Below are 25,408 nucleotides of genomic sequence, written 5' to 3'. Positions count from 1 at the left end.
ACAAATGACGACCGTGAAGCTAACAAAATAGACCTGTGCTGACACAAGCCACTAACATAGACAATCACCCACAAACAAACAGTGCAACCCAGGCTATCTAAGTATGATTCTCAATCAGAGACAACTAATGACACCTGCCTCTGATTGAGAACCATACTAGGCCGAAAACATAGAAATGCCCCAAAACATAGAAAAACAAACATAGACTGCCCACCCAACTCACGCCCTGACCATACTAAATAACTACAAAACAACGGAAATAAAGGTCAGAACGTGACATTGACCATACTAAAACAAAGACATAACAAAAGAACTAAGGTCAGAACGTGACAGTCACGAGATGTCCCCTTCCATACCGCAGTGTTGGATTTAATGCATTCTGGGATTTTTATCTGGATATTTTAAAAACATTAAAGGAATTATGAATTATTATAGACAACCCACAACCTGATCTTGGAATATATCCAGACCACTATAATTATACAAAATTTGTTCAATACCACATTCAATTAGTTTTAACCAAATTTGAATAGGTATTTTTAATTTTAATTTGTTTTTTAATGGTGTAGAATTCCCTCTCAGTTCATTCTCTGCCTCATTTAGGTGTCCAATTGAGCTTAGTTTTAAACCTGAGTAATTGTAGTGTGTGCAGTACTCTATATATTTTGTGCCAATTGAGAACTTCGGTCTAATTCCCTGATCTGGATCTTCTCTGGAAAATCATTATTTTTAAAATCTTTTTGGGATTTACTGCCAGGGCCCAGGTCTAGCAGTACTGCTCTAGCAGGTCCAGCAGGTCCAGACTCTGCTAGAGTTCATGTACTGTGGGTGACAGCAAGCACAAGTCATCTGCGAAGAGCCGGCATTTAACCTCTTAATTGTGGAGACTAACACCAAGGACTGAGGATTTTTCTAGAATAGTGTCCGAATTCATTGATGTAAATATTGAAGAGCGTGGGGCTGAGATTGCAACTATTCCAAAGGCCCCACCCTTGGTTAAAGAATTCTGTTCTTCTCTTGCCAATATTGACGCTGCACCTGTTTCCCCTCTAAATAGTCATGTCTGTTATGCCATTTGATTGAATTATGTCATACGTTTGACCCCCTACACCGCTTTCAATAACTTTATAGAACAGTCCTGTACGCCAAATAGAATTAAATACTTTTTGGAAGTCAACAAAGCGAGCATACACTTTGGTCTTATTGTGGTGGACATGTTATTCTATCAGGATGTTTAGGGTGGAAATATGATCGGTCGTGCGATGTTTGGGTATAAATCCAATTTGGTTTTTACTCAAGACATTGTGCTTATTAAGGAAGTTTAAAACTCACTCTGTACTCTCTGTCTGCCTCTCTCTCTGTCCCCCTCTCTCTCTTTATCTCTATCTGCCTCTCTCTCTCTGTACCCCCTCTCTCTCTTTATCTCTATCTGCCACTCTCTCTGTACCCCCTCTCTCTATATATCCTATATATCTCTATCTACCTCTCTCTCTGTACCCCCCCTCTCTCTTTATCTCTTTCTGCCTCTCTATCTTTACCCCCCTTCTGTCCTATCTGCCATACATACTGTAGCACACTGAACCCATCATTCAAAGCCCCCTACCTCTGATTCAAAGCACCGCTGCCCCCATCTCCCCCTCCCTGTTCTACTTACCATGCTCGATCCAAAAATGTATCTTATTTTCAGTTTGACGGCACACAGCGGACAACCCTCTGCAGTTGGTGCCCAATTCTTCCATGCGTGACCCCCCCCCCCTCATAGGGCCCTCCCGGGCCACCCACCTTTGCTCCCCTCAGCCAATGAGGTGCAAGCGCATGGTGAGAGAGCACCAATCGCCTCACTTTTGTGTCCATATAAAACTTTTCAGGAGCCTGTGCCAGGTTGCACTTTCTGTCAGTCCAGGGCTCCAGTTTTGCCGGAGAAGTGAGTGAGAAAGAGCAGTGAGAGAGAGAGGGGAGAGAGCGAACGAAGGGGGTTGACAGGTTTTATCCCCATCCCACACTTTTATAAAGTGGTGGGTAACAATTAATTTCTCTGGTTGTAAAACCTCATAACTGGAGAACTACCTACTGCACCAAGCCACGCATTACCGGATAGACGTGTCCTAAACGTATCTTTGTTTTGTTCTCTTCTCCTGAAGAGTCTCCTGTTTGGTGAGGATGGAGAATGCACACGCAAAAGATTCGGAAGAGGTCGTGTCATACTTTGGTGTCGACCAGACCACCGGCCTCACACCAGAACAGTTCAAGAAGAACCTGGCCAGATATGGTCACAACGGTGAGAAAGAGAGACTGTGATGGATGGATGGATAGATGGGTGGATTGATGGAAAAGCATAGAGAAACCAAGGGATGGACAGAGAGACATGGAGGTGGATAAGAGGAGGGATAGGGCTTGTTGGAAAGATAATGGTGAGGAGGAAGAAGAGAAGGGGAAAAGGAAGAGGATCTGGTTGGGTGTAGAGGTTTGGACCCAAAATGGGATTCATTGGTGCTAAATGCTGTGGAAAGGATGAATGCGATGGAGGGACAGACAGACAGCAACAGGTGTTCCACTGGCTTGGACAACAGCTAGTCTTTGTTTTGGTTATGACCAGGGGAAGGTCGGATGTTGTCTCTTTGTGATTGGCTGCTGGCTGGCTGACTGACACATTGGCGCGCGGCAACCAAAATGGTTCACGTGACCTTGTGATGGTGTGTCAGATACCATTTCAAGGTCAGCGGCACCAAGGGATGCTTGGGTAGTGTAGTTTGTGATCAGTCCAGTACAGGCTCCCTATTGTGGTTGATTGGTTGGTTTCCAGAAGTTCCTGACAACTTCTACTTCCATATCCGTTGTATCAATCCTTTAATTTTTGTATATTTGCAGTTAGCACACTTTATAATAACATTGAGTGGCTAAGCATCAGCCAAGATATACAGCGGCAAAAGTTAAGTTATGAGGCTTATGATAATATTTTATAAAAATGTTTCCTCTTGGTCATCCATGCGTAAATCATGATATGAAGCATTGGTATAGTCATTGTCTCATCCAACCAATGAAAAGCAATGACAGACTCAAGGCTCTAATTGGCTAACCAATCAGAGGTCGGTGAGAAGGACAAAGGTTTTCTATGGCTACTGTAGAAATGAGTTCAGAGAGATTTCAATCCTGACGTAAGTTATCAATGAAAAGGTGGATGACATGAGCAAAGTAAAGGTTTTTAGCTAATTAACTATAGTCATGTGTATCAAGTGCAAATGTTTGCACCTGTATTTTCAAAGACCTGATCTGACCGTTAAACAGGCGAGAACAAAGGCTTCGTAAATCTAGTCCTTTACATTTAATCACAGTGTATAATTAGCATTTCTGCTATCAAAGGTAGAGGTAGCAAGCCTAATGCTATCCTCAATTAGCAATGTTAGTATCAAATAGCAATGCTATGCTAATAATCTCCTCTCTTCGCTTTCCCCTTTTACAGAGCTCCCAGCTGAGATTGGTGAGTTACCAACGTTTATCTTTGCCCCTCACACACCTGTCTGTGGTCGGTCTGCACACACACTCCTATTTCCGTCCCAGTGTCCGGGAGGTTACACATCCCATCAGTCACACTACCTCTTTATTTCTTGCCACACACGCATACACACACATAATCACACACCTGTTGTTATGCTTCCTGCCTGGGATGATGGGCATCCTGTCAGTCGCCATATTTCTTATCCAAATCAGATGCTTGACAGGGAGTGGCTACACACTTCAGAGAGAAGGAAGAGGAGGATGTGAATGGGATTGCTCTTGTTGTCAGACGTGTCATAACCCTGAAAGAGGAGGATATTCCTATGCACAGATCTGTGTCCTCACTTACCCATCACATCTGTCACACAAAACCTTGAAAACCCAGAAGTAAAAACTTGCATAATGGCGTCAGATGCTTCAGTTGGGTTATCACTAGTTTACACAGTCACAAAGTCATAAACCACACCTATTTCCACAGTTTCTCTTCTTAAAATCTGATTTGAAACCCCAGGCGGCTGGTGGCACCTCAGTTGGAGAAGACCTCCTCATAGTAATGGCTGGGACAGAATATATAGAATGGTATTGAACACATCAAGCATACGGTTTCCATGTTTTTGATACCATTTCATTCACTCCATTCCAGATATTATTATGAGCCTTCCTCCCCTTAGCAACCTCCGGTGTTTTAAACCGAACCCTAACCTTAACATTACGCTTAACCACACTTCTCTTTATGCCTAACCCTAACCTTAACCAAAAAAGGTCATTTTTGCTTGGATACATTTTTTATGAAACACACCACTTTGACTTTGTGGCTGTGTTATCTAGTGGGAACCTTCCAGTTGTGTTGCGTGTGTCTGTCTGCCCATGAGAGATTATTATCACACTGACTATCCCTCCCTGTAACGGTGATGATTCTCACATCTGACAGTACTAAATCATCATGATGCCAATAGAGACATTAGCAATGGTCATCGAAATTGTTAAAAGGTTTTAAGAACAATTCTAATTAAATGCAACAGTTGGACAATGGATGAAGGTACTCCAAACTTTTAGAATTTGTATAAACCATCAGATATTGACTGAATTATAGCACATAAAACATTTTACTGACACGGACAAATATTGAATGGAGTCCAGGGGTTTAGGTGGGAATTTAGGTGTTAAATTTATTGTAAAATTTCAACAACAAAAATATTTGTTATACATATAATTTTTTTAATTGTGTGTTACAATAATGGAAAGTATATGTGCCTAATTTGCATAAATACAATGGGTGTATTTGCATATATTAGCACACCAACATAAAGGAAAGGCTGCAGCAACCAAACACTTGCTCTGTCTACCCTATTTGCACTCACCTGCCCTGTCCAGGCTGCCTCATTAATTACTGTTGTTGTCACTTTATTTTGCATAATTGAACAAGTGTGTCAATAACAGGATACCCTCGGATTAAAAATCAACACGCTTGGCTCTAGATTAGAGCTACTTTGCATTGTTTGCGAGATCAGACATGCACTACATGATCAAAAGTATGTATGCTCGTTGAACATCTCATGCCAAAATCAGGGGCATTAATATGGAGTTGTTCCCCCCTTTACTGCTATAACAGCCTCCACTCTTCTGGGAAGGCTTTCCACTAGATGTTGGAACATTGCTGCAGGGACTTGCTTCCATTCAGCCACAAGAGCATTAGTAAGGTCGGGCAGTGATGTTGGGCGATTAGGCCTGGCTCGCAGTGTGTGTTCCAGTTCATCCCAAAGGTGTTAGATGGGGTTGCGGTCAGTGCTCTGTGCAGGCCAGTCAAGTTCTTCCACACCGATCTCGACAAAACATTTCTTTATGGACCTCGCTTTGTGCACACATTATCATGCTGAAACAGGAAAAGGCCTTCCCCAAACTGTTTCCACAAACACAAAATTGGAAGCACAGAATCGTCTAGAATGTAATTGAATGCTGTAGCGTTAAGAATTCTCTTCATTGGAACTAAGGGGCCTAGCCCGAACCATGAAAACAGCCCCAGACCATTATTCCACCTAAACCAAACTTTGCAGTTGGCACTATACATTTGGGCAGGTAGCATTCTCCTGGTATCCACCAAAGCCAGATTCATCTGTTGGACTGCCAGATGGTGAAGTGTGATTCATCACTCCAGAGAATGCTTTTCTACTGCTCCAGTCCAATGGCGGCGAGCTTTACACAACTCCAGCCGATGCTTGGCATTGGCATGGGGATCTTAGGAGTGTGCAAAGCTGTCATCAAGGCAATGGTTGGCTACAGCATCCAATGACATTCTCTCTCTTTCTCTCTCTCCCTCTCTCCTCTCTCCTCTCTCCTCTCTCCTCTCTCTCAGGTAAGACGATCTGGGAGTTGGTCGTAGAGCAGTTTGAGGATCTGTTGGTCAGAATCCTTCTGCTGGCTGCCTGCATCTCTTTTGTAAGTAGACAAAATGTTGTCACTGATTTTGACCGACTATGGAGTATAGATATTGCTATGGGTTACAGGGAAAATATTGCAGAGTAATGACACAAGACAGGGTAAAGTGATGTTATCTGGTCTTCTCCTCAATAATTGGTGTAATGAGAGCAAGGGGAAGATATTCATGTATTGATAATACCTACTGAGTCCTCTCAGATCTCCACAAGTGCATAGAGGGTAGGGTCTACACAGGTCGATATGTTTGGGTGTATTTATGTGTTTGTTGGTGTTAGCACCTGTAAGATCATTGTGAAGTCACTTCCTGTCAATTTCCTCCTTCCACCTCCTCTCCTGACCCCAGTGCAGGATGGGTAAATGTTTCAGCGTAGCAGGTGTGCATGGTGGCAGAGGCTCTGAGATGACACTGACAGCTAACACACGCGCACACACACGCGCACACACACATGCATGCACACAAGGTTACATACCTGCACTATGAAAGACACATACTGTACACACACAGGTCAGTTATGCTTTGCGCACACGCACACACAGAACACATGCTGTGACCGGTCATTTCATATGGATTGATGTCCTCCCTCTCTCCTTCCCTCACTCCCTCGCTTACTCACTCACACACACTCGCTCATTCACTCTAGGAATCCCTCCCTCCCCCCTCCCTCCCTCTCTTTCACTATTTCATTTCACTGTTGTCTCCCATCTGCCCTCCTGTCTAGCTCTCTCTCTCTTCAAATCTGTTTTGGAGTAGAGGGGTGACATAATGTTTTAACCCCCCCACCCCAACCTTTTACACTCTGTCCCTGACCAGCTGTCATTATGGCCTTAGAAAGAATGGTGTGTGTGTGTGCGATGTACTGTGTGTGTGCGTGGTGTGTGTGTGCGATGTACTGTGTGTGTGTGTGCGTAGTGTGTGCGATGTACTGTGTGTGTGCGTGGTGTGTGTGTGTGTGTGTGTGTGTGTGTGTGTGTGCATGCGTGCGTGCGTTTGTGTGGCAAGAGGGCGCGAGGGGAGAGAGAGAGTGTTATTTTAAGAGAGTCTCAAGCCAGGCCGAGAAACTGTATCCTTCCACAAAGGTCAGGGATGAAAGGAACAAAGGATTGCCGGCGAGAGAGCGAGAGAGAGATTGTATTGCACAATGGAATTGTTTGTTTCAGATGACAGGAACATATATGGTTGAGAAAGACACTGTAATGATAGTAATATGTAATTAATAAATGCATAATATATAGTTAATATACTGTATAAATATATAAATGCATTGGCAATATCAGTGTAATGTTTTTCATGTGCTTTCAAATAAAGTTTTGGAATGGAAAGGTTCTATGGTACGTGTGAGTAGGCTTCAATGGATTTCAATGCAGTATATTTTAGAATAGAGAATACAGAGAGGATGAATGACATAGAGATCTTAAAAGAGAGGGAATAACAGAATAAATGGATAGAGACAACAACAAAAAATTAACAAACAAACAAAAGAAAGAGAGAGAGAAAAAAAGAAAGAAAGAAAAAAGAAAGAAAGAAAGGGAAAAGATGATGGAAGAATGAAATCTTTGCACTAAGGAACAACAGAGTAGAGAAGGGAGAGGCGATGGAAGAAGGTAAAAGAGGACGGTTTGGACAAAGGAATAGGGAATAAAGGATAATGGATGGATGTATACAATAATGGAGGGATGGAGGGATTTCTGTCTCTCTCTGTGGGTTAGATTGCTTCTTCCTCTGCTTCAGTGGACCATAACTGATCTGTGTCCATGTCAACACACCCTTTCCTAAACAGACCAGTGACAACAACTCGTTACACAGTCACGTACACGGACGCGCATACACACGTGAAGAAACACACACACACACACAACTCCCTCTATCACACATGCACGTGCACGGACACACAGACAAAAAAGGCTGGCATATAGTGGAAAAAAAGTGTTTCTGTTACGGGCGCATATTGTCAAGTGTCATAAAAGTGCATTCCATTCCATTATCAATAACCATAAATTCCCTCCCTCCGTCCCTCCCTCCCTCCCTCCCTCCCTCCCTCCCTCCCTCCCTCCCTCCCTCCCTCCCTCCCTCCCTCCCTCCCTCCCTCCCTCCCTCCCTCCCTCCCTCCCTCCCTCCCTCCCTCCCTCTTGCTTTCAGGTGCTGGCCTTGTTTGAGGAAGGTGAGGAAACAGTCACAGCCTTTGTGGAACCCTTAGTCATCCTCCTCATTCTCATTGCTAATGCCATCGTTGGAGTCTGGCAGGTCAGTTAGTTGAAACACATACACACGCACACACGCACGCACGCACACACTCACACACACACACACACACACACACACACACACACACACACACACACACACACCCTCACACACACACACACAATACATCACGTGCGTTAGTTTACCCGTTGAGGGTCAGAATGTGTTACCCGCGGGGGTGGGGGAGGGGTGTTATAGGGGAAAATGCATCAGCCCCCAAACCCACAGTAAAAAATACAGAGGGACGATCGGGTTACTGCAAGCCACAAGCAGCAGGTCCATATTGGCCTTGTGGTGGTCATTTGGAAACTATGCACAAGGATTCACACATAGGGGGGTTATGAGACAAGGGAGCGGGGAGGGGGTGGATGTGATGGGTGTAGGGGGTGTAGGGGGTGGGCATATTGGCATAAGTCAGGCTTTACACTTCTGGAAGGGAGGTCAGGAGGAATAGGAGGAACTGATGTTCTGTGGGGTTATTGTTGCCCTGAAGGAGCGCAATGCAGAGAGCGCCATCGAGGCTCTGAAGGAGTATGAGCCTGAGATGGGGAAGGTTTATCGGTCGGACAGGAAGAACGTCCAGATGATCAAGGCCAGGGAGATCGTCCCTGGAGATGTGGTGGAGGTGTCCGGTAAGATTCAGATTCAGTGATTCAGATTTACGTAATAACTGTATAACCCCATAAACACTGATCTGGGTTTTTTCTCTCCTAATGACTAAAGGGCTCAGATTTAGGCGTAAACTGTTCCTAGATCTGTACCCAAGGGCAACTTCTACCCCTATAAGCCCAAGCCCCAATACCCACAAGCCACTAAAATAAATGTAGATCTGATGTAAGCGGAAAAACAATCTACCTTGCCTATCAGAGATTAAGGTGTAGAGATGAAAGCATATGGCCCTTTTTACAACAATTTTTATCACAGTGTGTACAATTTGTCACAAAGTGCTTGAATCTGTCAAATCCTCGCAGATGGACATCACGTCTTTAGGGTTTGCTAATATATTATACCACCTCTTCCAAAAAATCAAGGCCTAATACCCATAGTGAATATTGCCAGTCTACTGGTTGACAGGCACTTCCCAAAGAGCACTCTATTCACTTTATAGCCATAGGGCTCTGGTCAAAAGTAGTGCACTATGTACTGTAGGCCCTAGAACCCCTGAGGGTACTTGGCCTATCCACAGAGTGTACTTGAGAAGACTCATGACACCATAGAGCTACTGGTAAAATGCACATGAGGGGGTACTTCGGGGGTACTCAGGGCAGAGTACAATTCTGTACTGTAACTGAAAAAGATTGGGAACCACTGATCTGAGTGTGTGTGTGTGCCCGTGTGTATATGAGAGGGTAAGAAAGAGAGAGGGATAGAGAGTGTATGACAATGACTAAGTGTCATTGTGTGAAGGAGGGAGGGAGGGAGGGAGGGAGGGAGGGAGGGAGGGAGGGAGGGAGGGAGGGAGGGAGGGAGGGAGGGAGGGAGGGAGGGAGGGAGGGAGGGAGGGAGGGAGGGAGGGAGGGAGGGAGGCTATCCTTGTGTCCTTGAGACAGTGGGTCATTTTAAGGCAATCAGAGGGTAAGAGAGAGGGAGGTATAGAGAGAATGAGAGAGAGAACAAGAAAGAGATGGTATGTAACTGACAGTAATACATAGTGGAACCATCATCCATTTTGTTGTTTATTTATTAACCATTCTTTATTTTTTTTAAATAATCGTATTTTTCTTTCATAAAACTGATCGACCGAAGATTCCACAATACAACAGCAGTAGTGTTGTACCTGTATGCATGATTAGATGTGCTGTTATTATTACTACTGAAATGAACTGTATTTCATTATCCTCATTGCATTGTACTGAAATGCTGTACCACTATACTTTTTTGGCGATATATCTACAAATTGTATTTCATGTCAATAAAGCAATCTGAATTTGATTTTGAATTTGAGAGAGAGATAGAGAGATAACGTGTATGCTTATTACTAACACCTGTCTCTCTCTCTCTCTCGCTCTCTCACTTTTTCCCATACACCTGTTCTCTCCATATCACTGTGTCCCCAAGGTCTCGCCCTCTCTGTCTTTCTCTCCCTCTCTTTCTGTCTGTCTGTCTGTGGGGTCAGCTTTCAGTGTCACTATTCATCCACAGTGTTAAAACTAGTCAGTCTCTCTCTCTCTCTCTCTCTCTCTCTCTCTCTCTCTCTCTCACAATTCAAAGGGGCTTTATTAGCATGTACATTCAATTCAAATGGGCTTTATTGGCATGTACATTCAATTCAAATTGCCAAAGCATGTAAAATAAACAATCACAAATGAACAGTTAAAATGAAGCACACAAAAGTTTCAAAAGAGAAAGCCGTTTGAAATGTTACATTTTTAACTATGCACAGTGTTGTTACAATGTGTAAATAGTACAAATGTTTTCCGAATAGGTAATATATTTTAATTTTTTGTTTGGTTATAATGTGGTTGGATCAGACTGTCTGAGTGCTGTCCTTAAGCTTTGTTGGGTTGGTAGAGGTTAATAAACTTAGTCTCGAGAGTCAATATTAGTTGGATGAGGGGACTTTTCTCTATTATCAATTCTCTCTCTCTTCTTTCTCTCTCCCTCTCTCTTTCACACCCTCTCTCTCTCTCTATTTTGCCATACTGAAGAGTCAAAATGTCAAATGGGGACATTTTGACAGTGTATAAAAGCAGTGTATTGTCAGAATACACTGTAAAAATTCAGAATAAGCACAATGTTAACCAGGGAAAACCTTGATTGTGATAAAGACTGTGAATGAAAATGTAGTAATTCTGTTTGAACATACGTTAAATGAACTCTGAAGTGGAGTGGAGTTTGTGTGTATATGCATAAAGTTGAGACAGCTACCTTGAACTAAAAATCAAATCCAACTTTATTTGTCACATACGCCGAATACAACAGGTGCAGTAGACCTTACAGTGAAATGCTTACTTACAAGCCCTTAACTAACAAGGCCGTTCAAAAAAGAGTTAAGAAAATATTTACCAAATAAACGAAAGTACTTTTTTTTAAAGTAACACAATAAAATAACAATAACCAGGCTATATACAGGGGGTACCGGTACCAAGTCAATGTGGGGGTACAGGTCAGTCGAGGTAATTTGTACATGTAGGTAGGGGGGGGGGGGGGGGGGGGTCCAGGTGGCCATTTGATTAACAGTTTAGCAGTCTTATGGCTTGGGGTAGTAGCTGTTAAGGAGGCTATGGTCCTAGACTTGGCGCACCAGTACCGCTTGCTCTGCGGCGGCAGAGAGGACAGTCTATGACTTGGGTGACTGGAGCCTTTGACAATTTTGGGGGTTTTTCCTCCGACAACGCCTAGTATATAGGTCCTAGATGGCAGGAAACTTGGCCCCAGTGATGTACAGCGCTGTACGCACTACCCTCTGTAGCGCCTTACAGTCAGATGCAGAGCAGTTGCCATACGGTGATTCAATTGGTCAGGATGCTCTCGATGGTGCAGCTGTATAACTTTTTGAGAATCTGGGGACCCATGCCAAACCTTTTCAGTCTCCTGAGGGGGAAAAGGTGTTGTCGTGCAATCTTCACGACTGTCTTGGTGGGTTTGCACCATGATAGTTCGTTGGTGATGTGGACACCAAGGAACTTGAAACTCTCGACTCGTTCCACTACAGCCCAGTCGATGTTAATGGGGGCCTGTGCTTGGCCCGCCATTTCCTGTAGTCCACGATCAGCTCATTTGTCTTGCTCATATTGAAGGAAAAGTTGTTGTCCTGGCACCGCACTGCCAGGTCTCTGACCTCCTCCCTATAGGTTGTCTCATTGTTGTCGGTAATCAGGTCTACCACTGTTGTGCAGTCAGCAATGATGGTGTTGGAGTTGTGTTTGGCCACGCAGTCGTGGGTCAACAGGGAGTACAGGAGAGCAGGTGAGCAATACCTCAAGACTTCTTTAATATTAGACATCGCGCACCAGTTGTTATTGACAAATAGGCACACATTCTCACCCCTCGTCTTACCAGACGTAGTTTCTCTGTCCTGCCGATGCATGAAAAACCCCGCCAGCTCTATATTATCCGTGTCGTTGTTCATCTACGACTCGGTGAAACATAAGATATTACAGTTTTTAGTACCCTGTTGGTAGGGTAGTCTTGATCGTATATCATCCTTTTTGTTTTCCAATGATTGCACATTGGCCAATAGAATGGATGGTAGTGGAGGATTACTCACTCGCCTACGAATTCTTCGAAGGCAGCCCGACCTCCGCCCTCTTTTTCGCCGTCTTTTCTTCATGCAAATGACAGGGATTTTGGCAGTTCCCGAGAAAGCAGTATATCCTTCACGTCTGACTTGTTAAAGAGTAATCGCTGTTTTGATGTCCAGAAGTTATTTTCGGTCATAAGAGACGGTAGCAGCAACAATATGTACAAAATAAGTTTAAAAATAAATTACAAACAACACAAAAAAAAACTAACAAAATAACACAGTTGGTTAGGAGCCCGTAAAATGGCAGCCATCCCCTCCAGCGCCATTCTCACAGTGTATGTTTTTTTTTCTTCCCCCAGTTGGTGACAAAGTCCCCGCTGACATCAGACTCGTCAAAATAAACTCTACTACTCTGCGTGTTGACCAGTCCATCCTCACCGGTGAGTGATATTATCAACTCTGTCTTAACCCCCTTTACAAGACTACAATGGAAATAAATTAGGTCTGTCAGAGTTAATCAGTTAACTCAAGTTAACTTTTTGTAATTTCAGTGCACTTTTTTCTCTCTCTCTCTCTCTCTCTCTCTCTCTCTCTCTCTCTCTCTCTCGCATTGTCTGAAAGCGTTGAATCTGAAAACACTGAAAACATCCAAAATACATAATCTATACAGCTAAAATCTACAATGCCATGTAAAAACAAGTTGACATTGAGGTTAAATAAAGTGTGATATCTCAATTTGGCCAAAATAAAATAAATCTATTTGACTAACCATTATTTTAGACCAAATCAAGACGTCAATATTCTTGATATGTTTTTTTTGTATGAAAAATCTTAAATTACATTCGGAATTTGCAATCAAATCCAGAGAGTTAACTTTATTAAGTGTTTTTAATCTTTTGACAGCCCTAATATAAATACATGTAAAACTATTTTGTTGTAAAAATCACTCTATCTGCTCTGTCTCTCTCCTCGCTCAGGTGAGTCTGTCAGTGTGATCAAGCACACCGATGCCGTCCCAGACATGAGAGCTGTCAACCAGGACAAGAAGAACATGCTTTTCTCTGTGAGGGACTCTCCTATATATTTATCCATCTATCTATTTTTCTATTCCTCCATCTCAGAATCTCTGTCAATCTAACTGTTGTTTTCCACACTCCTGCCCTTCTCTTTATGAGCCTCTTCCACTCTTCATCTCCTCCACCCTTACAGCCTTAATTGACCACTCCCCTCTATCTCCTTCTCCCCCTCTCTCTCCCTCCCTTTCTCTCGCTCCCTCTCTCCCTCCCTCTGTCCGTCCCTCAAGGGCACCAACATCGCTTCAGGCAAGGCTATTGGCATAGCCGTGGCGACTGGTGTCTCTACAGAGATCGGGAAGATCCGCGACCAGATGGCTGCGACAGAGCAGGAGAAGACCCCCCTGCAGGCCAAACTGGACGAGTTCGGAGAGCAGCTCTCCAAGGTGAGACAGACAGCTACTACTACACTACTACTACTGCTACTACTACTACACTACCTTAGTTGTTGCAACAAGATTAGTTTCCCCGCTGCCTTAAAATGGTCAAGTAGCCAATTTTTGCCAGTTTTGATTTGATACAACTTTAAAGGGATATTTCACCCAAATTACAAAATGACAGTGGGATTTGAGCCACAAATGGTAAAATGTAAGCATTTAGAAACAGTGTCAGGGAAATAAAACCAAAGTCATACCTTGTCCATAGACGTACAATGTAAAGAAACCAATAGTGTAATGATGACAATTGCATTACATACAGTGCCTTGCGAAAGTATTCGGCCCCCTTGAACTTTGCGACCTTTTGCCACATTTCAGGCTTCAAACATAAAGATATAAAACTGTATTTTTTTGTGAAGAATCAACAACAAGTGGGACACAATCATGAAGTGGAACGACATTTATTGGATATTTCAAACTTTTTTAACAAATCAAAAACTGAAAAATTGTGCGTGCAAAATTATTCAGCCCCTTTACTTTCAGTGCAGCAAACTCTCTCCAGAAGTTCAGTGAGGATCTCTGAATGATCCAATGCTGACCTAAATGACTAATGATGATAAATACAATCCACCTGTGTGTAATCAAGTCTCCGTATAAATGCACCTGCACTGTGATAGTCTCAGAGGTCTGTTAAAAGCGCAGAGAGCATCATGAAGAACAAGGAACACACCAGGCAGGTTCGAGATACTGTTGTGAAGAAGTTTAAAGCCGGATTTGGATACAAAAAGATTTCCCAAGCTTTAAACATCCCAAGGAGCACTGTGCAAGCGATAATATTGAAATGGGAGGAGTATCAGACCACTGCAAATCTACCAAGACCTGGCCGTCCCTCTAAACTTTCAGCTCATACAAGAAGAAGACTGATCAGAGATGCAGCCAAGAGGCCCATGATCACTCTGGATGAACTGCAGAGATCTACAGCTGAGGTGGGAGACTCTGTCCATAGGACAACAATCAGTCGTATATTGCACAAATCTGGCCTTTATGGAAGAGTGGCAAGAAAGCCATTTCTTAAAGATATCCATAAAAAGTGTTGTTTAAAGTTTGCCACAAGCCACCTGGGAGACACACCAAACATGTGGAAGAAGGTGCTCTGGTCAGATGAAACCAAAATTGAACTTTTTGGCAACAATGCAAAATGTTATGTTTGGCGTAAAAGCAACACAGCTGAACACACCATCCCCACTGTCAAACATGGTGGTGGCAGCATCATGGTTTGGGCTTGCTTTTCTTCAGCAGGGACAGGGAAGATGGTTAAAATTGATGGGAAGATGGATGGAGCCAAATACAGGACCATTCTGGAAGAAAACCTGATGGAGTCTGCAAAAGACCTGAGACTGGGACGGAGATTTGTCTTCCAACAAGACAATGATCCAAAACATAAAGCAAAATCTACAATGGAATGGTTCAAAAATAAACATATCCAGGTGTTAGAATGGCCAAGTCAAAGTCCAGACCTGAATCCAATCGAGAATCTGTGGAAAGAACTGAAAACCGCTGTTCACAAATGCTCTCCATCCAACCTCACTGAGCTCGAGCTGTTTTGCAAGGAGGAATGGGAAAAAATTTCAGTCTCTCGATGTGCAAAACTGATAGAGACATACCCCAAGCGACTTACAGCTGTAATCGCAGCAAAAGGTGGCGCTACAAAGTATTAACTTAAGGGGGCTGAATAATTTTGCACGCCCAATTTTCAGTTTTTGATTTGTTAAAAAAGTTTGAAATATCCAATAAATGTTGTTCCACTTCATGATTGTGTCCCACTTGTTGTTGATTCTTCACAAAATAATACAGTTTTATATCTTTATGTTTGAAGCCTGAAATGTGGCAAAAGGTCGCAAAGTTCAAGGGGGCCGAATACTTTCGCAAGGCACTGTATATATTTTAAACCAGGCTTTATCTGACAACCTTTTGTTGTCTATTCCATAACAGGTCATCTCCCTGATCTGTGTTGCCGTGTGGATGATCAACATTGGCCACTTCAACGACCCCGTTCATGGAGGCTCCTGGATCCGCGGGGCCGTCTACTACTTCAAGATCGCTGTGGCCCTGGCTGTGGCTGCCATTCCTGAGGGTAAGCAACTGATACTGGACTAGCACTAATCTAATCTAAATAGTCTAGACTGGTCAAAATAAAGTGGACAAAAGTCAATCAACCAATCACCCTTGAGACTGTGTTAACCTGCTGAGCTAAAGCCTATGTAGCAGAACTAATGCAAATCTTCAGGTCTCAAGCAAGGTTTCTCATCACAAACACACTGCCTAACTAATAACACTCGTTCCCCCTCTCTCTCTCTACCATCTGTCCCCCTTCTCCCCCCCCCTCTCTCCCCCCCAGGTCTGCCCGCTGTGATCACCACTTGCCTGGCTCTGGGTACCCGCCGTATGGCCAAAAAGAATGCCATCGTCCGCTCCCTGCCATCTGTGGAGACCCTGGGCTGCACCTCCGTCATCTGCTCCGACAAGACCGGCACCCTCACCACCAACCAGATGTGTGTCACCAAGGTGGGTAAACACACACACACACGTCGAACAAACACAAACATGCACATGCGTTCAAACACACACACACACACACAAACACACACACACGTCGCACAAACATGCACACGTGCGCTGTGCGTTCAAACATACACACACACACACAAACGCACCAGTGATCCACCACACTGTAAAAAAGGTGTGGATTCAACATACAATTGTAAGGCAACCAGCTGCAATAGGAGTCCCATCACAATCCTATTGCAGCTGCGTGCCTTACAATTGTACGTTGAATCAACCTGAATGCCATTATTATTATATATTTGTATTATTTATTTATTTAACCTTTATTTAAACACAATCCTATTGCAGAACACTCACAATCCTATTGCAGCTGATTCCCTTTCAATTGTACGTTGCTATAAACCTCAATGCTGGTTTGCAAAGTGATGTTTAATTCCTATTGGAATGCAGAGCGAGGATATCCAGCAATTGTAACTTTTATTCACCCGCAACCTGCATTGAGAATAACTGCTGGGGTAAGGAAGATTGATTAATGAGACTGCCTAAATCATATACACTGGAACAGGCAGCTCAGTAACGGGTGCAAAACATCCAACTACTAACACATTAGATTAGTTTCTGAAAATGTACACTGAGTGTACAAAACATTAGGAACACTGACCAGGTGAATCCAGTATGAAAGCTAAGATCCCTTATTGATGTCACCTGCTAAATCCACTTTAACCAGTGTCGACGAAGGGGATGAGAGTTTAAATAAGGATTTTTAAGACAATTGAGACATGGATTGTGTATGTGCACCATTCAGAGGGTGAATGGGCAAGACAAAAGATTGAAGTGCCTTTGAACTGGGTATGGTAGTAGGTGCCAGGCGCACCGGTTTGACTGTGTCTCGAACTGCAACGCTGCTGTTTTTTTCACGCTCAACAGTTTCCCTGTGTGTCAAGCCTGATCCACCACCCAATGGACATACTGCAACAGCCAACTTGACACAACTGTGGGAAGCAATGGAGTCAACATGGGCCAGCATCCCTGTTGAACGCTTTCGACAACTTGAAGTCCATGCCCCGATTAACTGAGGCTGTTCTGTGGGCAAAAGTTGGTGAATATTAGGAAGGTGTTTCTAATGTTTTGTACACTCAGTGTACGTTATTTATTTGTCATCAACTAATCCGTGCCTTAAAAAAGTATTCATACCCCTTGGTTTTTTCCCCACATTTTGTTGTTACAGCCTGAATTTAAAATACCTTAAATTGAGATTTTGGGGTCTATTTCAACAAACCTAATGCAGTGGTAAATCTAAGCACTGGCGGTAAGCACTATAGGTTCAGGGGTATGTCAGAAATATTTTAGCTATTTTCACCACAACAATTATAGGCACAGTTGCTGGTGGTGGTGCGAAAGGGCTGGGTTTTGAAAGGGCTGGGTTTTGATAAATAAACCAGTTGTGGGTGTGTCGAGGCTTGCCCCTCACTGGCCAATCAGAACATGCTCCATGGCTAAATAGGTGGTTGCTTCAAGTTGTGTATTGACAGTCTTTTGTGTATTGCATTGTTATCAACTCCAATTTGAATGTTACTCCCTTATAGCCTAGTTCGTTAAATAGCCTGCCCCATATTTGCAACATACGTTGAACATACGTTGAACATACGTTGAACATGTTTGCAGTCGACCTGTTTATATAAGCATTGCATTGCTTCAGAATGGAAATACATTGTTAAATAGGCTATAGCATTTGCACTGATATAGGGGGCTCCTAGGCCTACTGTAAATTGCAGTCTGGACATGCCAAACGTAGTCAATAACAAAGATTACATTCACTAGGCTATTGATAAAGGCCTAAAAAGACTGTGTATAATTGTAATCAAATTCTAATAAAAACGAAATGACATTTAAATAGGTATGTCTAAATACAGATACCTGAACCATAATTGCTTCCTGTGGGCATATAATACAAACAAGGCATCTTAGACTATGAAGGGTTTTATGCACATCCAAACCTTTCACAGGTGCTGGATAGAGATCCAATATGAAGAGAAAGGGGAAATATCCACAACATTATACTACTGGCAAATGTAATGTTTTATAAACATTATGGAACCATCTTACAGATAATATCTGCACCACAGAAATAGCAGATGAAAATTGCATTGCATTTGAACCATGTAGCAGCTTACTTAATCACCATAAACCCATGGATGTGAATATTTCTAAGTTTGAAATATTGGATGTGAATATTTCAACATTTGGTTTTCAATCAAATTAAATGAAAAACAATCTGTTTTTTAAACCAATGTCGTGGAATTATTCTAATCAAAAGGAGAGACTTTTCATTTCTTTAAAACAAGTTAACTTTGTGTCAATGACCTTCCCGTAAGTGATTCGTTGAGAGCCCAATGAGCGGATTTGAGCCACAGCATTTTATAGCAAAGTCCATCCTCCTGGATGTTCATGACAAACAACAGATGTATGGAATGGGTCACAAGGTTAAGATTCGTATGAAAGATACTAATAATTCACAGCAAACAGTATCTGCTGTAAAGACTGCTCTCATTGTGTAGAAACTAGGGTCTGGCCCCCAACTCCATACTGAGCCATCTCCACCCTGGCACCTCAGTACAGAAACACCAACTCATGCTATGGAATGTAGTCTTGTTAGTTTTATCACCCAAAGACATTGTAAATATTCTGTCAGCATTAAATCTCCCAGAGGCCCATTCTCAGTAAAATACACACAGATGAGAGTGTTCTATGAACCCTTTATTCTGTTGCATAAAATAACCATTTGATGCAATAACAGTATTTATAACATAATCTTGCAGCACCAACAACAACATTTCTAATAAGGATTGGGTCAGAAGCTTGATATCATAAATCACTTATCTCATTCGTTAGCATGTGTGCACAGGGCAAGCCTAAATGTCTTTATGCATAACATTCACGTTTATATACAAACTAGACTCCAGTCAATTGTATCGTTGCCTATGTCCTAGGGAGATTCTGAAAAAAATACAGCATTGATATGGCATTATAGGAGGATTGAATAGTTTGGAGGAGCGCGGGTGTCTTTGGTAACGTTAATTGGGTGAGGGGCGCTCTTTGAAAATGGAGATGGAAAGCCTACTCAAACAAGCGAAATGAAGTATGCAGGTATGTGAATTTTGAATACCAAATGAAAAAGCATGAGGGCAAAAACATCCAAAATATTTCAAAGTACGCTCAGTATACCATTTAAAACTAACTTACTCATTGGCTAGTTGGCTAATGGCCAGGCAAAAAAATATACACCTATGTGATGGTGCTAAACCAGCCTTGATTAAGGGAAGGATAGGCTATGCTTGGTTCTTAATCAAAGTAAACTAAATGGGTGGGAAACCAATAGTTTATGTTTCTCAATACTAGATTCAGCAGCATTAAATCACATCTCTCTTCCATGGGTACTCACTGTGCATCATGGCTGGATAGGCTGCACTTTCGCTCTCAAAATCCATGTAAGTATCAACTGCATTACTGCTAAGACCTGCTTTTTATGAGTCTTAAAACTTCCCATTAGCACTGCATGAAATTGTCACTTTTGCATGTGTTTTTAAGGACACATCTGAAATATTGCCACCCCTCCCCTACAAAGCTAGAGAGCTGATGTTAGACAGGTAAATTGCAGAACCTGGCGTTAGGGCTGGAAAATGCTAGTGCGAAATTGACAAAAACAAAAATGTCTAAAAACATGTTTTCACTGTCATTATGGAGTATTCTGTGTAGATGGATTAGAAAATGAATCCATTTTGAATTCAGGCTGCTACAACAAAACGTGGAATAAGTCAAGGGGTATGAATACAAAAATACAGGTATTGAAAACTCAAACTGCAATAAAGCGTGCTGGGAAACAAAATAATGATGGCTCTGCTTTTCAGTGGTTTTGAGCAAACATACATTTTGTAATTTTACTCATCAAGCTTATTCAAATTCAGCTCACCTCGAGCAGAGTTTGTTGATTCAAAGTACAATTGTAAGGCAGCCAACTGCAATAGGATTGTGAGTATGCTCAACATTTGGGCATATACCGTAGCGAACCCAAAATACATTGTTGCCTTTTAAAAATGTACTCACACATACATTAGATCAATTTATTGTCCTTCCAAAATCCACCCTACTCACAAAATAACGGTGATTAAGAAATTGGTTCAGTTGGCTTTTTTAAATGCATAGTTAAGTAGTGTGTGTGTGTGTTGTCTTTGTGATGTGGTTCCAGATGTTCATTATTGACAAAGTGGACGGAGACAGCGTTTCTCTGGGTTCTTTTGACATCTCCGGTTCCAAGTACACTCCCGAGGGAGAAGTGTGAGTATAGCCTGGAAACACACACATACATACGCACGCACGCACGCACGCACGCACACACACACACACACACACACATCTGACTTACTGTCTTCTCCATCTCTCTCTCAGTACTAAGAACGGTGCGTTAGTGAAGTGTGGCCAGTATGATGGCTTGGTGGAGCTGTCCACCATCTGTGCTCTGTGCAATGACTCCTCTATGGACTACAACGATGTAAGTGAGTGTTTGTGAGTTTGCGTGTGTGTGTGTGTGCATGCGTGTGTCAGCACTCAGTATCTGTATATATATATGTGTAGCTGTTATTTTATGTATCTGATATGTGTATTAGTCTAGCCCAGATCTGATAGTGTCTTTCCCCTCTCTCCTGCAGACTAAGGGAATCTATGAGAAGGTGGGCGAGGCCACTGAGACCGCTCTGTGCTGCCTGGTTGAGAAGATGAATGTGTTCAACACTGAAGTGCGCGGCCTGTCAAAGCCCGACAGAGCCAACGCCTGTTGCTCTGTAAGTCTTTCTTCCTCCCTCCCGCCACCTTTCCTCTATCCCTCATTTCCTCCCTCACTCCAGTCCACCCTCTCTCACCTCCCTCTTTTCCTTCTGGCTCCCCTCTCCAACCTCCTCCCCCATTCCATCCCTCTCATTCCTCCCTCTCCAGCCGACCCATGTCCTCTCCGTCTCTCTCCCAGGTGATCAAGCAGCTGATGAAGAAGGAGTTCACCCTGGAGTTCTCCAGAGACAGGAAGTCCATGTCAGTGTTCTGCTCCCCAGCCAAGTCCTCTAAGGCCGCTGTCGGCAACAAGATGTTCGTCAAGGTGAGAGAATACCCGGCAACCGTCTCTATGGAAATGCTCAGAGTAAACGCCCCAGTGACGTTGTCATATCAGTAATCTCTATAGCAATCTTGCAGTGATTGTTGATAAAGTTCCAAAATGCTCCTTGAGCCCTGACTGTTATCTCTCTCCCTCTATCTCTAGGGCGCTCCCGAGGGTGTTATTGAGAGGTGTGCATATGTGCGCGTTGGCACCACCCGTGTGCCCTTGTCCGAGCCTGTCAAGAACAAGATCATGGCTGTGATCAAGGAGTGGGGTACCGGCCGTGACACCCTGCGTTGTCTGGCACTGGCCACCCGCGACACACCCCTCCGCATGGAAGAGATGAACCTCGAAGACGCCACCAAGTTTGGCGACTACGAGGTGAGAAAGGAGAGGAGAAAAGGGGGGGAGCGCTTCAGGGAGAGAGGGGGGGGAAGAGGAATTAAAGTACTTACTGTATTAATTACTAGGTAAATAAAAGGGTTCCTGAGTTGCTCAGTGGTCTAAGGCAATGGATCGCAGTGCTGAGGCGTGACTGGGAACCCCATAGGGTAGGGGGGGGGCTCATCGCGCTCTAGCAACTCCTTGTGGTGTTGAACGGGTGTTTCCTCCGACACATTGGTGCAGCTGACTTCCGGGTTAAGTGTGCAGAGTGTTAAGAAGTTTCAGAGGACGCATGTCTCAACCTTCACCTCTCCCGAGCCCATTGAGGAGTTGCAGCGATAAGACAAGGTCGTAACTAACAATTGGGGGGAAAATGTATAATAACAAAACAAACAAAAAAATTATTATAATAATTACTAGGTAAATACAAACAATTCTACTGGAATTTCTATCTAAATTCATTGCATTCAAGCTTTATTTGCACAACAACTCATTTAATTTCTAAAGCACTTGCCCTACGTCTCCTCTCTCTCTCTCTGTCTGTGGTCCTCAGACTGACCTTACCTTCGTGGGCTGCGTGGGCATGCTGGACCCCCCTCGTAAGGAGGTCATTGGAGCTATTGAGCTGTGCAGGGCTGCTGGCATCCGTGTCATCATGATCACTGGTCAGTATACTGGACAGTAAAAATCTGCTGCTTTTCCTAAAGTTCCCTGGTTTCCTAGAAAACCCGGCTGGAAGTTCCCGGAATAAAGACAGAATAAACAGGAAATCCGGAATCCTCCAACCAGGATTTCTGGAAAACCTGGGATTTTGGGAAAGTTACCCAATTTTTGAAACCCTAACTCCCTTTTACTCTCTGTCTCCATGTCTTTATCATTCCCACTGTTTCCATCCAACTACCTCTTCTCTGTTGGTTGTCTTTCCTCCATTATAGTTCATTCTGAAATCAATTGAAAAACAATATCTTACAACTCATTATCCTCCCTCCCTCCCAGGTGACAACAAGGGAACAGCCGTGGCTATCTGCCGTCGTATTGGCATCTTCACCGAGGATGAGGACACTACTGGCCGAGCCTTCACTGGCCGTGAGTTTGACGACCTGCCCCTCCACGAGCAAAAAAAAGCAGTCCGCAAGGCCTGTTGCTATGCCCGCGTTGAGCCCTCTCACAAGTCCAAGATCGTCGAGTTCCTGCAAGGCTTCGATGAGATCACCGCCATGGTGAGGGGAGGAAACAGGAACAGAGGAGACATCTATTGAAAACTCAAAAGCTTTATTGTACAACCATCCAAATGACAAAAAACAGAATATTTGCAGTAATACGATTCATATCATCCAGAACACAACACTAACAGTCATCTTCCTTCTCTACCTTCTCTTTTATTCCTTCTCTCTCTCTTCCTCCCCCTCCACCAGACCGGAGATGGGGTGAACGATGCCCCCGCCCTGAAGAAGGCCGAGATCGGCATCGCAATGGGCTCTGGCACTGCCGTTGCCAAGTCGGCCTCTGAGATGGTCCTGGCCGACGACAACTTCTCTTCCATCGTGGCAGCCGTCGAGGAGGGCAGAGCCATTTACAACAACATGAAGCAGTTCATCCGTTACCTCATCTCCTCCAACGTTGGTGAGGTCGTCTGGTGAGTGTCCGGGGTGGGGTGGGGTGGGGGGGGGGGGGGGGGGGGGGGGAGTGACCACACCACAACTGAGACATAACCGTGGTTGACCGCTAATTCAGAGGGACTTACTGGAAGACAGAGATTCACTGTAGTAGCAGCATAACTACTTGACTGCCAATACATGAGTGGCCAAGACACCACTGTGAGCAAGAACATCAATAAGACTCTCTGCTCGTCACAAATGACTCTTCTTTTTTCTTTCTTTCTTTCCCTCGCTCATCATCCATCCCTCCATCTCTCTCAGTATCTTCCTGACCGCTGCCCTGGGTCTGCCGGAGGCTCTGATCCCTGTCCAGCTGCTGTGGGTCAACCTGGTGACTGATGGTCTCCCTGCCACTGCCCTGGGCTTCAACCCCCCTGACCTGGACATCATGAGCAAGCTGCCCCGTTCCCCCAAGGAGCCCCTCATCTCTGGATGGCTGTTCTTCAGATACCTCGCCATTGGAGGTACGATACCATACCATACCAACACTTTTATTGTCCATTTTCATGGAAATGTATTCTGTGAAGTCAGGAACACGTCAAAAACACCAAATACAAAACAAAACGATACAATTACAAATGCACTGGCCATTCTGCTTTCCTCCTACTCTCCTTTTCTTTCAACAACCATTGGGGTCACTAGAATATCATTGTGAATGCATGACCAATACACTGCCTCATTCTAAGTAGTTTGCTAGTGTGGATGTTGTTTCTCAGTAGTATGCTAAGGTGGATATTGTGTCTAAAGCCCATCCTTTGTTCACATTCTAATTGTGCCCACATTTTTAGACAGGTGTAGACAATTAAAATACTCGTTGTGATCTAATTGAAAATCAGATCTTCCAAGTGTAAACAAACAAGATCAGGTCAAAATATTTCATTTTTTTTGTCATTTAGCAGACACTCTTATCCAGAGCAACTTACAGTAAAGCACATACCTTTTTCATAATTGTGCCCTGTGGGGATCAAACCCACAACCTTGGCATTGCAAGCTCCATGCAAAGCCAACTGAGCCACATGGGACCTGTTAGCAGGAGGTATAAACAGGGGTTATGTAGAATGCTAGCGTGGATATTGGAACAGAGCCATGTTCCAGGTTCAACATATGCTCACTATCATGTACCTCATGACGCTATGTCCGACACTCCAACCCTGAACTATCCCTGGCTCAGTCGTAAATCTAACTGCAACCCAATGTCAAACACTTAGAGCCTCAACCCTCACCGACTGCTGCTTTGCCCAACAATGGGCGTACAGCAGTGGCGGTCGGTGTCGTTTAACATAAGGGAGGACGATTATTTTTTAATGAGCATAGCCTTATTTTTATTACAGCACATTGGATGACTGTCATTCATATTCCATTCACCCAGTTCAATGTAACATTGCTAGGTTTAGGCTACTACATGATACTACATTTTCTCTTTACCCATCATTAGGTTGCTACAACCTAACCTATGAATGAACGTTTACAACGTATGTGCACAGGTTGAGAGAAAAATTTGAGTAATCAAGGTGACAGACAGTCGCACATTCAACACCGCCTTTCACACTTTTGCCGACATCTAGCTGATCTAGGGTGTATCATTAGTCCAACAGTTACAGCTAAAGTTAGCTAGCTAACAGTACACTTTAACTTGACATTAGGTTTATGCAGTTTTACGACGCAATATATAAAATAAGCCGCGTTTCACACGAGTACCTAGACATACTGACCAGCTCAAGAAGCGTGCCATATGGCAGACCAATCGAAACTCATCTCTCGGCATGTCCAGCCCACTCATTATCTCAGCCAATCATGGCTAGCGGGAAGGTTGCTCCCTTTTTCTGTGACTAAACCAACTAGGCTC

General features: G+C 43.6%; 1 protein-coding gene across 2 annotated transcripts in view; it reads left to right on the top strand.

Annotated features, from left to right (window-relative positions):
* Window positions 1-1,871: 1,871 nt before the first annotated feature.
* The window catches only part of LOC139406860 (sarcoplasmic/endoplasmic reticulum calcium ATPase 1-like), a 33,545-nt gene continuing 10,008 nt past the window's right edge, over window positions 1,872-25,408 (top strand). The window contains exons 1-20 of one of the 2 annotated variants that reach the window (XM_071149961.1): window positions 1,872-1,924; window positions 2,142-2,278; window positions 3,461-3,478; window positions 5,849-5,931; window positions 8,069-8,173; window positions 8,667-8,805; window positions 12,719-12,799; window positions 13,337-13,422; window positions 13,663-13,818; window positions 15,802-15,943; window positions 16,208-16,374; window positions 20,621-20,709; window positions 20,821-20,923; window positions 21,081-21,212; window positions 21,395-21,520; window positions 21,683-21,901; window positions 22,458-22,569; window positions 22,901-23,124; window positions 23,320-23,540; window positions 23,824-24,026. In XM_071149961.1, coding sequence (XP_071006062.1) covers window positions 2,161-2,278; window positions 3,461-3,478; window positions 5,849-5,931; window positions 8,069-8,173; window positions 8,667-8,805; window positions 12,719-12,799; window positions 13,337-13,422; window positions 13,663-13,818; window positions 15,802-15,943; window positions 16,208-16,374; window positions 20,621-20,709; window positions 20,821-20,923; window positions 21,081-21,212; window positions 21,395-21,520; window positions 21,683-21,901; window positions 22,458-22,569; window positions 22,901-23,124; window positions 23,320-23,540; window positions 23,824-24,026 — 2,524 coding nt within the window. In that variant the 5' untranslated portion in view covers window positions 1,872-1,924; window positions 2,142-2,160. Of the gene's footprint in view, window positions 2,016-2,141; window positions 2,279-3,460; window positions 3,479-5,848; window positions 5,932-8,068; window positions 8,174-8,666; window positions 8,806-12,718; window positions 12,800-13,336; window positions 13,423-13,662; window positions 13,819-15,801; window positions 15,944-16,207; window positions 16,375-20,620; window positions 20,710-20,820; window positions 20,924-21,080; window positions 21,213-21,394; window positions 21,521-21,682; window positions 21,902-22,457; window positions 22,570-22,900; window positions 23,125-23,319; window positions 23,541-23,823; window positions 24,027-25,408 lie in introns of both variants that reach the window. The other variant, XM_071149960.1, reaches the window with a different exon arrangement.

The sequence above is a fragment of the Oncorhynchus clarkii genome, chromosome 4 (assembly GCF_045791955.1).
Source record: "Oncorhynchus clarkii lewisi isolate Uvic-CL-2024 chromosome 4, UVic_Ocla_1.0, whole genome shotgun sequence".
Classification (NCBI taxonomy): Eukaryota; Metazoa; Chordata; class Actinopteri; order Salmoniformes; family Salmonidae; genus Oncorhynchus; species Oncorhynchus clarkii.
The sequence above is the reverse complement of the archived record's forward strand: the minus strand, read 5'-3'. Positions and strand labels throughout refer to the sequence as shown.